The sequence below is a fragment of the Neodiprion pinetum genome, chromosome 1 (assembly GCF_021155775.2).
Source record: "Neodiprion pinetum isolate iyNeoPine1 chromosome 1, iyNeoPine1.2, whole genome shotgun sequence".
Classification (NCBI taxonomy): Eukaryota; Metazoa; Arthropoda; class Insecta; order Hymenoptera; family Diprionidae; genus Neodiprion; species Neodiprion pinetum.
Genome location: NC_060232.1, coordinates 14,018,672 through 14,032,580, shown reverse-complemented (window position 1 = coordinate 14,032,580; position 13,909 = coordinate 14,018,672). Strand labels below are relative to the sequence as shown.

The 13,909-nt window shown below is 36.5% G+C and overlaps 1 protein-coding gene across 1 annotated transcript in view; it reads left to right on the top strand.

Moving 5' to 3' along the window:
* LOC124217875 (protein Star) overlaps nucleotides 1-12,451 on the top strand; it is an 82,533-nt gene extending 70,082 nt beyond the window's left edge. Inside the window, exon 6 of the mRNA XM_046624019.2 lies at nucleotides 9,428-12,451. Within this exon, the coding sequence (XP_046479975.1) occupies nucleotides 9,428-9,613 (186 nt within the window). The 3' untranslated portion in view covers nucleotides 9,614-12,451. The remainder of the gene's footprint in view (nucleotides 1-9,427) is intronic.
* Nucleotides 12,452-13,909: the final 1,458 nt, after the last annotated feature.

The following is a 13,909-nucleotide window of genomic DNA, read 5'->3' as shown; positions in this document are numbered from 1 at the left end:
GTGGAATCCGAAATGAACGATGTGAAGCACATTATGTTGCGTAACGAATCTCGACCGATGAGGGCGGACAAGTATGTCGCTACTCATTTGTTGTCGTTCGACGGTCGAGCAAAGCTAGCTGTTGCATCTCAGGATTGGGCAATTCAAGATGACTGCCCGAAGAAAGGTGCATCTAGCTCCATCCAGAGTATAAGAGAATCTGCGACGAGTTCAACTCCAATTCCCCTTGATGACTACAAAGAGCTGGTGGATAAGGTGCCGGCGGAGACTACAGCAGATACGAATGACAACTGCACATCATACACCAGCACTACTCTTGACATAAACGCGGCCACAATCGGACAAAAAATAAGCCATGACTCTTCTCTCCTCGTTGATGAAAAACATGAATTGAATATCGAACACAACCGGAAGGATAAAAATCAATCACGTGGGGTGAAGCGAAAAACGTACCTAGATGCATGTCCAGAATTCGAACTAACCAACTTTTCAAAGAAAAGTCGTCTTGGCCCGGCTAATCTGGAAAATGGCAATATCTGCCCATCGATAAAGCAGAAAGAAAATAGACTTATTATCACAAATACTTGCGGCTTTGACAGCATAACATCTATACTGGCTGGAGCATGCGTAAACGAAACGTTTCACACAGAAATATCAAAATCCGAATCCAAGTTCATGCGTTTACGAAATTTTCTGAAAGATGGTTCCAGTGACAAAATTTACAAAGAAAGAGCTCTGCTGCTGAGTAAAGTGCAACAATTTGAAGCTACGCTTAAAGAAAACATGTTAACTATTGATTGTTATTCAAGCATTGGTAACGTAGCGCAGTACATACTAGTAGATGATCCCAGCTACACGGAAATAAAAATATGCCATATTTGTTCTAACAAAACGATAACGAAATCTATTATTGTGCCTTTAAATGTGAATATAATAGTGAATCATGGTTTGTGCAGGCTGGGCGATGCGATAGTAAACGGTATGCCGAATCACAAATCAGTGTGCTGTAACTAGGAGAAAGAAATAATTTTGACGTACGGATCGCAAATTGTAGTGGAATGTGATCCCACCGAGCTTGGTCTAAAAAAGAAATGCAACCTTGCTGACTTTGAAAAATGTATACAACTGAAGGGGAAGTCATTTTCGCTAGCCGGAGTGGTTGTACGTTATGGAGGACAGGGTAGAAGATCCGGGCATTACGTAGAATATTCATTTCAGGGAACAAAATGGCTTGAATTTGACAAGACAAAACGTAAAATTGCGTCAAAATCTGAGTCATTTCCAGTTGACCCATTCCTAATTGTTTACACTTCAGCCTAATGCAACTCGTGCTCATACATTTCTTTGGCGGCCTTTAAAGATTTTACAGACAGTACTTCAGCGTAGTTGATGGTCATGTTCGAAAATAAGAACGATAACTGATCGGTCAGTTGAACATTGTAAAGAGTTGAGGAGTGCACATGAAATGTGATCTCTGACCGATGGAAGAAATGAGTAGGAAGTGTCGATAAATTTTCATGCACATGGAAATTAAATCTAAAACTTTTCATATTTCCTTTTGTATGTCTATGGTTGTAATATACGGCAGGCGATACGTGACCAATATTTTTCAACTCATATTTCGATTTTTAGTTTTTATATCTCATTCTGTTGACAAGTAATCTCCGCTACGAATAATTACCGGTATTATACTTGGAGTTTTTCTCAAAAATAAATACGTAAAATGAAGCAACCGAAATTCCGAATAAATGATTATTGTTATTACTGGTAGGTACTATTTTACTACTTACAATAGGTTATTCGTGTCAAAGCGATAATATGATATTTAAAATATTTTTAACAAACAAGTTGTGGAATCCTAAATAAGCAACAAGTATTAAATATTCGTATACACTAATGGTTGTATAAAAAAGCCTCGGGATTTTATAATGTGGCAGATTGTCTCATACCTATAATATCATGTATCGGTATATCATTAGACAGCATCTCCAGAGATAACATGAGACAAATTGAAATACAAAGGGTCAGTAAAGACTTTGTCGAAATGACAAAAAAAATACAAAAAAATAGAAAAAAAAAAAGACGGAAAAAACAGTGCTTTTTTGTGTTACTTTTGAACACCTCACAGCCGTTTTGAATTATGCTATAAATTCGAAGTTAATACACAAAAAAATGAACTGAATTTTTTTGCTATCCTATAATTGAGAAACCTACCTAATGTTACTGTTTTGGACTCCCAGGAAAAAAATCTTTCCTTTGGAAGAAGAAAAAAGTGTAAATTGTGTCAAAAAAATTGAAAGATGATTTTTTTCCGCTAGGAGCGAACGAATTAAAAGACAACGAATTGCTATGATAAATATAGCACCCATGGTTTCCATGGTGAAGCAAGCCATGTAATGGAGCTATTCTGCCACTCCAGCCAGCCATTCGCAAAATGCCTTCGTCCTCAAATTTTGTGAGAATCGGATCGCATACATACAGCAATTTACCCGAGTTTGCCCAACCGAGTTGATTCAAAATTTCCACGAGAGGACAAATCAGAATTTCTTTTTTCTTGTACCTACTTTTCATCACGCACGCGATAGAAAAGTATTTGTTTCACATCGAAAACTACCTTCTCCAGTTCATAAATTTTCGATTTTTGGACCCTTTAGCTGACATCATACATGATTCTGAACGGAGGTACATACGTTGGTCTGTCTGTCTGTCTATGTCTCTGTCTGTCGGTTTGTCATAAATACAATTAGGCTTGGTGTTTTGGAGAACAGCTGGACGGATGAAATTATAAAGGATTATAGCTTGTGTTCTGACAGCGAAGAATTATGTTCAATCAAGATCGACTAACTGGTTGGGCGGTAAAGAAAATGAATGGTAATGAAAAGTCTAGGGAAACCTGGTTGACCAAATTTTCGTTTTAGAAATTAAATCAAAATTTTCTGTCAGGGGCATCAAGCGGATCCCCGCCATTCATAGGTTCTGGCAATTTCCAGTATATCATTGCAAAATCCATTCTGTACAACAACGAACATCTTCGAATTTTTTTCGAATTCTTTGGAAAATGGAGCACGGCACAAGTTGGCACAAACATGGCACAATCTAGCACAATCGAAAAAATTCAAAAATTTCGAAAAATCCGAGCCGTGTGTCAATTTTTCAATTTTCTCGATGATTTTTCTGGATTTCTTCAACTTTTTTCGGATGTTTGGGAAAATAGAGCACGGCACAAGTCGGCACAAACATGGCACAATCTAGCACGATCGAAAAAATTCAAAAATCTCGAAAGATCCGAGCCGTGTGTAAATTTTTCAATTTTCTCGATGATTTTTCTGGATTTTCTCAACTTTTCTTAAATGTTTGGCAAATAGAGCACGGCACAAGTTGGCACAAATGCGGTAGAACCTAGCACCATTTCTCTCAACCTGAGTAATTTTTTATTTTTTTTTTCCTCTTGTGAATCATGGACTTTTCGAAAAAATAAAGTACGGTGCAAGTTAGCACAAATGTAGCACAACCCGTTACAATTTTTTTTTTTTTTTTATCTCAAAAGTGCTGGGCTTATCAGATTTTCGATTTTTGTGATTTTTCGGGAATCCTTTGAAGTTAGGAAAGGCGGATTGACGGCACAAGTTAGCACACCCTTAGCACAACTCAGCACAATTTTTATAATTATTGTTTTCGAAAAGTGCTGCGCCAACTTCACACACATGAATAATTAATGTAACTTAAACTGACTACTGATAAAATAATTTGTGCGATGAAGTCATCACTATATAGCCTTCGAATTAGTTATTCATTGTCAGGTAATCAAAGTTGGGTAATCCTATTAACAATAAGCACAGATGTCGTAACCGCACGTTGTAAATTAATAGCGTGATGGTAAAATATTTCGCGGTATTTAATTAAGAATGCACCTGAAGGGTTCAGAGCTAGCGTTAACTAACTCATGACGTTGATAAGGCTCATTCTTCAATACCGTGAGATCTTGAAAATCAACCTTATTAACAATGAGCGTTAGGATCCTCTAGCTCTAAACTCTTCGTATAAGCATTCAATCAAACTGTCATTTATTGATTGCATACATGACATGCGAGATTAAGGATATCCTTTCTATATACACTTATGTTGCGATAATATGTACGTGTTATATGTTTTGCATGTCAGTATGTGTAGGCGATAACTTGCTCAGACTGTATAAAATTACCTGGACGTTGGAAATAGGTATCATCGTCTTTCGTCAATTGACTGTTCTGTTTGGTTGACCAATGGCAATAATTAATGTAATCAGCGTATTAACCCTGCTGCTGGTAGAATTTGGTGGCGTTACGTCCGTGAAGGGGGTGTAAACCCTTACTCCCGAGCGGTAAGAATAAATAGATTCGGCTTCGCTTTTATGTACTGGGACAACCGGAAGTTAGGATGAGTGTTGAATAAACTTGGGTATATTTGATATATCGATTATGTGTTTATTGCATAGCAGTTGTGATAGCGGTAGGAATGAAGGAGTGAAGTGTGTGAAAAATATATAAAAGGTCTAGATGTGACGTTGTTGAGAGTTAGAATAGGAGTGTCTCCAGAGACGAAACGTACGGGTGCAGAAAAGGTGTGAGGATGTGGAAGAAAGGGAATGGAATTAGATGAGTAACGGCGATAGTGAGTAGCGGGACACTGGGTAGGGATAAGAAGACAGGGCAGAGACCAGGATATTAATATAAGAACTGTGGGAGAGTTAGCGAGTAGGAAAATAGTGAGAGGTGGTACAACGGACGTAACATTGGTCCAGGCAACGAGATTATAAGACTCAACCCAACGGAATTGCACCTCAAAGAATTACTACACACAATCATCACCAATTTTCTCGATGATTTATCTTTCCTCGTTCTGCATGAAACGAGATTAGAACTAGAGGACCCTGTTGGAGCAAGTGAAGCAGCAGCGACTGATATTGTTTGGCTTACGGTAGGTATAGCAAGCATACCAGTGCCAGAAAGCTGTACACCCGCTAAAAAACCGCAGTGCATACCCGAAAAGAATTAATATATTTCGAGTATAAACAAGGAACTGTCGATTACTGGCAAAGCGAAAAAAGAAAACATCGAACTTTTGCAGTAGTTCAAAACAGGTTCAAGCGACTCAAGTCTGAACGGCAATTACGAAGATGGGCAGCACAAGTCGGAGCTGGTGGAACGCGTAAGGATAAGTTGATTCGGATTGCAAAATATACGTTTGTTTGATATGTTCGTGGCAGCAATGGAATCGAGATTAACAGTTCATGATGTGGATCTCCGACGTTGGATATTACAAGCAAGGATCAAAGAAAACATGCCATGATTTTTACCCAGACATTCGTGGTTATGGATATTCAAACGAGCGCACCGAATTGTTTCCCGTAAGATCACAAAGCATATAACAAGGGCGAGCATCGCCCAAGAGCAGAACTTGAATGAGCAGTGCGAAACTTTCGTAAAGCGACTTATCGAACAATATGGACCACAAAATGTATTCAACGCGAATCAAAGTGGCTTCCATTTGGAGATACATTCCGGGCGAACGTTAGCTCCTGTCGGCCACAAAAAGATTGAAACTGTGGTACAATCGGTATCTTCGACGACTCACAGTTATACTACACACAGCCTGCTATATCTGCTGATGGAACGCTGCTATCTCCTCTTCTTGTAGTATTGGAGGAATCGAGTGGGGTATTAGGACCCAGAGTGAGAGAAACTATGTTCAGATCACCTAATATTTACATTATGGCTTCCAAGTCTGGAAAGCTTACGAAAGATCATAAGCAAACTTAGCTTCGGGAAGTGTATCTTCCCAATACAGGTAATGCAAGCATCCTATTACTTGATTCATGGAGTGGACAATCCGAGTGCAGTGTTCAGGAAGCAGTACCGGATGATGGATACTTGAAGCTGATGACCATTCCAAAAGGGACTACAGGGCACATTCAACCCTTGGACGTATATGGGTTTCGTGTGTGGAAAAATTTCGAAAGACGTCTTTACGACATGGTGACCGTTCTAGGCTATGATATCAATCTTCACCTACGAGATAATATTCTCAAGATACAATCTCTGACGCATAACCAATTTTCGTCTCCGCGATTTTTAAACTTATTCAAATATTCATGGCACAAAAGTGGATACGTAGATACTAGACCGCCCCGTTTTCAAAGTCCATCAGAATTCTGTTTCGAAACAGACTCGACATTACAGTGTCATGTATGTGGCGAGGTCGCAATAATCAAGTGCGCTTGGTGTAGAAAACTACTTTGTTTGAAACACTTTTTTAGAGAATTTCATTATTGCCGTGACTTTATTCCGTAGCGGAGCTATTCATATCAACAAGGGTTGTTACGATGAAAACAACAAAATATAACCATCATTGTATATGTAGGAATTCACTATGGTTGTACCGTTCAAATAAAATTATATACGATTACCATTTCGATACAATGTTACAGGTGGTACGAATAAAGAAATTCGGAATCATGATACTCCTGCTATCGTTTCATCCCGCCATTGAACCAGAAATGGATGAGTTCTGAAGTACTCCAGAAACAGATATGACTACCAATTTTCGTAGAGATGGCGAATATTGTAATGATTTTTTAAAGCTGTTTTGAATTCGTCGCTTTGAATTTCGAATTTTAGGGTTCAGATCCATGATCAGCGACCTCGAAAACAGCTTTCACCGACTTCCGTTGAAAATTGATCGATTTTTCGTTACGACGTCGGCCGTGTTGGATCCGCTATTATGAACTTTCAAATTTGATCTTCAGATTTGGAAAGAGCAGCGTCAGAAACCCCTAAAAATCAAGTTTCCCTGCAATCTGTACATCGATCGATTTTTCGTTATTGACGTCGGCCATGTTGGATTCGACATTTTGAACTCTCAAATTAGGCCTTAAGATTTGGAAAGAGCAACGTCAAAAACCTAAGCGGATACTTTGCGGATGTTCCTTGTGGGTAGACATTATAGTCAACTTGAATTCATCTACATGTAGAGAAATTAAAAAAAAATCTTATACGACTTCTGTATTCAAACATACTTCTTGTATGAAATAAACGATTACAATTATATGCGTTTGTTACAAAGTGTTAAGATTTGCTATCACCACACTCTTAGCTTACGATACGTATAAAAAAACAGGTAAAAATTACATTCATACATTTGATTTTTATCTCAAGCCTTGATTGACTGTACGTTATGAAAAGAATTATGGGTTTACATTACTAAAAGACCTCTTATGTAAATAAATAATTCAATCAATAAGGGTATGTAGGTACATTCCTTTTCGTCGTAATTGAACATTTCTTTTTTCACATAATGGCACATTTCATATCAATTTGTAATATAAAATGACCCCTTTTGATTTTTGTACTTCTCTACATAATACAAATACGTATTGAACAGATGAACAATAATCTTTTAAATGTTGAAACCAAGTGTTACCTTGTGACACGTATCCGAGAAATGGGATTTCAGCAGTAGTGGTACATTGATTTTTGCGATTCACACAAACTCAAATCTGATAGATCTATGAGACGAAGTTTTTGTATACCTAATCGCTTATCTATTTTCTATGAAATTTACCACACCCAGTCTGAAAAAAATGGGTTTCTCCGATGAAGTGCAATTTTTACTGGTCATACGCGTGAGATATTCGTCACACACAAGTACCTGAGTCGATTTGTCTAAAATTTGTGCACAGTATGCCTTTTTCAATCCTAAAGATCGTCCATAAATTCCAAAGTGAGCTGATTCGCAGTTCTGAATTTACAAGTGACAATGTACATGTCACTATGAAATTTTTTGACCACGCAAACTGTATCTTGGCGATACAGCCATAATAGAAACATTATGATAGATATCATGATATGCAATAGAACCCAATACGCTGATGACGACAATGACAAACACGATGACAAAGACGATAATGACTGCCAACACCCGCCATACCTGTCCCCACAACCCTTTTTGGCTTATGCTGGGTAAGAGGGAGTGGATGAATCAGTAATCATCGTTATGCGGCTGCAGCAGACTTAAAACTAAACTATTTCTCGATAGCTGTATCGAAGTAAATTTTAAACCGAAGAGAAATATCAAAGAAAAAGGTGTATTGAATCAATGCATTTCACGAGAGGATACTTCAGTGCGACCATTTTGGTGCGAGCCATTGGGGTGCGTCATAAAAATATACATCGAATTATATATTTTTTTGAATATTGTGATAATATACGTGTGCTGAAATAATGGATTCGATAAATACGAAAGGTGTAGTTAAACATAGACTATAGACAATCAACAGAGTTTGAAAGCGTTTAGCTTCCCGCGTTCAGGCGCGACAACTCCCAACATACCGTCTTGCTTGATTGCTCCGGTTCCTTCCTCTTTTCTTTGATACCTTCAAATACCCTCTTGGAGGCCGGCTCGAGCGCTCGCCTCTATTGTACCTCACACGTACAAATTTAGGAATTTATTTAAAATACGAGTTCATTAAGTCACTAGGGATTCGAGATTGGAATCAATTATGTCCCGTTAAAAACACGCCTGTAAGACCAAGAATACGACGATAATAAAAGTGGGATGAGATAAATGCTACGTGTTTCTGTGGTTGTTGAGCGGTCATTCAAAAATGTGTACCAGATTCTAACCATACACGTAAGTTTCAAATTTTTTTTATGTTATACATATCGTGCAGCGTCGCGTGAACAGGCAAGATTACAGTATAGGAGGATTTAAGTTCAAGTACCATGCGCTGGTCAGGACCTGAACGGCAACTCGCGAAAATTGTAGCATGGGTCACGTCGTTCAGGTGTCAAATCGGTAAGCTGCAAGGCTTGAACTCGTTCAAGCTACATCTCGGCAAGGTCTTCCGCAGTTTTCTTTGCCCCCTTTGTAAATGCAGGTGTTTCTATCAAACATGTTGAAACGCATAAATAGGTACCTTTCCGGACATACTCGAAAGGGTATGTCTCTATATGTAATATCGACTTTTCAAAAACCACTGATGCAAATCGGTAAACGTGGTTATGTTTTTTTTTTTGACATATTGACCAGCGAAATATCGCACCTTTGCAGACCGACCGCAGTAGCGTAGCGCGTATATGGGGACTGTAACGTAGCATTTCTCGAGCTAGTCGAGTAGCGGTCCGGAAGGTATTTCGGCAGCGGTCTGGGTAGCTTAGTGGTCAGAGCAGTCGCCCGAAAACCGAAAGGTGCCGGGTTTGAATTTCGGTCCAGTCCAAACCGTGAAACATTTTTTCCGGACCCACTGGAAATGCAGGTCGCAGGACATACTCGAAAGGGTATGGCAGGTTTGAACGTAATTAGTGTTATTATCACAGGGAAGATTTCTTGTGTAGTAAAATTGTCTTTAATAATCGCAACCGATCTAACGTGATTTAAATGAACCTTTCAGGTGCTGGATACGATTCCGAGGGAAATGCCGCGAATTTCCGTCCTATCTATTCAATGGAGCCCGCATCACAACGAGGTGGAAACAAAACATTTAATTCAAAAGCTGACCGAGCGAAGGTACAAACACTTTCACACAACGGAGACTGGGAAGATGATATTTCTTTACAATAGACTACTCAAAATTTAAATAGAAATTATTATAGAAGGCTTTCAAGCCGTGGAATTTGATCATGAATCTAGACCAGAATGAGAAACTGATTCATACGCTTTCCCATACCAAATAAGCGAAAGTCATACTTTTCAATTGATCTTTCTAGAAACGGATATATTATCCACGCATGATGGAAGAAGTATACATCTGATTGTGAGTTATGCAAAATTGTGTGAACAAAATTCTTATCGACTCAAGTTTTCGAATTTGGCTGTTTAGAAATTTTGTTTTTAATATTTTGTCTTACATAAGAATTTTGAGTTCCTGCAAACGGGATAATATTAAAGTGATTGCGTAGACGTTTCAGTGTGATTCGCATATGGGTCTATCGTTGTCAAATTGAAAAATCAAAAACCCTTATTATGTTTCTTTTTCATTGGCAATTTTCCGTACGGTAGTATTACCTCTGATTGTCTGTCGTCATGTTTTCAGATTTATTTTTGAACCGTTGGCGAATTATAAATTTCTTTGACTTAAAAATGACGCCTGCACCAATTATCTTGGGAAAATTCATAAGAATCTATCATTCACGACAAACATTTACCAACCAGATTAAAACTGGTGAATCTCTTAGTGTTTTATTCAAATTTTATCATATTTAGTACTTCAGTGATGAGGGTGACCCATAAGAATAAATAAATATCACCATGAAAATAATCATATTAGAAAAGAATATACTATAGCAAAATTTTTTTTCTTCCTTGTGTTGTAATTGATTTTTAACAATAGTAAATGACGTATATGTCACATCGCAAAAAAATACAGATTTTTTTTTCATCCCTACGTGTGCGAAAAATAGCCTTGAACAAATTTTTCCTAGGTGGTGAACAGCGTGAGTGAAAATATAGGAGGCCAACGAAATGTTAATTATAGGTATTTAAATTATGATATTCTTTACGTCACAATATTTTGATTACGTATTACCGTAACTGGGCACATGTAGTTAAAAAATACATCTGAAAAGATTGAGGTTACCAGACATACTCTTACATACGAAAGTGTTTACATATTAGGTATTTCATGCTAACTCGACAGGCGATTGACCGTGGTAACGTTTCATTTCGCTGATTTTTTGTGTCTTTCAGTACCAATTCAAACTAGTCTCTACAACTTTTTTGAGATTGTTATCCAATCGCATCTTTAGCGATCAATTTTTCAAAACTTTTGACTTGAAGGACTTTAAACTTCGAATGAAAATTTCAGCTTAGGCTATAGAATAACGTAATTTTCTTCTTTAACGCACGAACAGTACGATGGTATGAAACGAAATATACGGTACGGTCTGGTTGGATTCGGGCAAACTCTATACCTACTAATGTTGATCGAAATCTGTTAATTCTTTTGTGTGTGTGGTACCTATATGTAATTTTTTTTAAAGTCGCGCCCCTTGAAGTGACATGTATCAAATTTACAAATTAAATTTCAAGTCAGAGTGCTAAAGGGAGCTTAATGATTTTTGGTTGTTTTTTTATCGATTTTGGAAAAACCAATTTTCAAGTGGAAATTATCATCTTCAAAACACTTTCATCAAATTTGTCGCATGGTTATTTTTTTGCGGGATTATTGACCATTAAAAAATAAAGTGTTTCAAAAACTGATCAAATATAACAGGCGAGCAAATCATAAGTATATCATGTATGTGAGTTAGAAGTTCGTGACTGTATTGGTTATATGATTAAAATTTCGTTGGTATCGACAGTCAGTGATGACAAGATGCAGTTCATAGAGAATGATGTCTTTATTACGACGTTTCGGCAGGACCCCGCCTGCCATCATCAGGTTTCTTAAAAATTTAAAAAAAAAAACAAAAAATAATATATATATAAATTTTACAGATATCAATTTAACAATTTACACTTTCAATTAAAATTGTTACACATAAATGCCTCTAATTAATTATCATTGTTAGGTTGTCATAAGATAATAAAATATTACACAGTCACATTTTTAGACATTCCTTAGCTTACTAGTTGTTGCTTACATAGTGTTTCAGAAGGAAGTGACTATCCGTCTGTCATTCCGACCCCCTTAATGTTAATTATAACAACAATGATCTAATGTCATAGATTTGTATAGATGGTTATTGTTGAGCTGGCACTTTGTTTATATGACCTTTCTTACATATGTTTTTTGCGACTTATAAAATATCTACGTAAAGGTGACTTGGATTGTCAATCTCAGTTCTTTTGTTTACAGTATTATTTGTTGGTATGTGTATCATTTCTTTTATAATTCTTTTGTGCCAGTTTGTCTCTTTGTCTAATATTATAACATTTTCAAAATTGAACTTGTGCCCTTCAACCAAGGCATGATACGCTAATGCCGATCTGTCTGGATCATGTGTTTTGATATCGTATTTATGATTAGCGATCCTTTTTTTTAAATGTTGCGAAGATTGGCCTATGTAGCATTTTTTGCAATCTGTGCAATTGATCTTATAAATAATATTGATTTGTTCAAGCGCAGGTGTTTTTGATTTTAAACATGTAAATAAATTATTTAGAGTGTTGGTGATTTTATATGACACATTGATCTTTTCCTTACGCACTATGTCTTTTATGTTCTGCGATAGGCCTTCAATAAAGAGAATGGATCCTATACATTTCTCATTGTTGTTTGCACAATTATCATCATTATAGCTGTTGTAATGTTTATCTATTCTTAGTTCTTGCAGATGTCTAATTAATGTTTTGGGGTAGCCATTTTTCTTTAGTGTTTCCCGTACTAAGTTTAGATTTCCTGTTCTAAACTACCCGTTTGACAATGTAATGCTTCTATCCAGTAAACCTATCGCAACACTTTTTTCATATTGTAGCGGGTGGTGTGAGTAAATTTTTTTTTTTTTTTTTTTTAGAGAAGATTATAACCAAAAAGCGAATGAAATACTCAACGACACCAATACGATGAAAAATTTAAGGATATGACCAATATAATTGAGAAACAAACTAACTATATAATTAATAATATAGCGAAAAAGGGGGGGATATGTGACCAGACATGTAGAATGCTTCAAACACATAACGCATTACCACTAAAAATATATTTTCAACCTAAGGTGCACAAAAAAAATCATCCTCTCAGACCGATTGTGTCAAACATAAACTCTCCCACATATAAGATATCACCCGCTACAATATGAAAAAAGTGTTGCGATAGGTTTACTGGATAGAAGCATTACATTGTCAAACGGGTAGTTTAGAACAGGAAATCTAAACTTAGTACGGGAAACACTTAAGAAAAATGGCTACCCCAAAACATTAATTAGACATCTGCAAGAACTAAGAATAGATAAACATTACAACAGCTATAATGATGATAATTGTGCAAACAACAATGAGAAATGTATAGGATCCATTCTCTTTATTGAAGGCCTATCGCAGAACATAAAAGACATAGTGCGTAAGGAAAAGATCAATGTGTCATATAAAATCACCAACACTCTAAATAATTTATTTACATGTTTAAAATCAAAAACACCTGCGCTTGAACAAATCAATATTATTTATAAGATCAATTGCACAGATTGCAAAAAATGCTACATAGGCCAATCTTCGCAACATTTAAAAAAAAGGATCGCTAATCATAAATACGATATCAAAACACATGATCCAGACAGATCGGCATTAGCGTATCATGCCTTGGTTGAAGGGCACAAGTTCAATTTTGAAAATGTTATAATATTAGACAAAGAGACAAACTGGCACAAAAGAATTATAAAAGAAATGATACACATACCAACAAATAATACTGTAAACAAAAGAACTGAGATTGACAATCCAAGTCACCTTTACGTAGATATTTTATAAGTCGCAAAAAACATATGTAAGAAAGGTCATATAAACAAAGTGCCAGCTCAACAATAACCATCTATACAAATCTATGACATTAGATCATTGTTGTTATAATTAACATTAAGGGGGTCGGAATGACAGACGGATAGTCACTTCCTTCTGAAACACTATGTAAGCAACAACTAGTAAGCTAAGGAATGTCTAAAAATGTGACTGTGTAATATTTTATTATCTTATGACAACCTAACAATGATAATTAATTAGAGGCATTTATGTGTAATAATTTTAATTGAAAGTGTAAATTGTTAAATTGATATCTGTAAAATTTATATATATGTTATTTTTTGTTTTCTTTTTAAAATTTTTAAGAAACCTGATGATGGCAGGCGTGGTCCTGCCGAAACGTCGTAATAAAGACATCATTCTCTATGAACTGCATCTTGTCATCACTGACTGTCGAAACCAACGAAATTTTAATCAT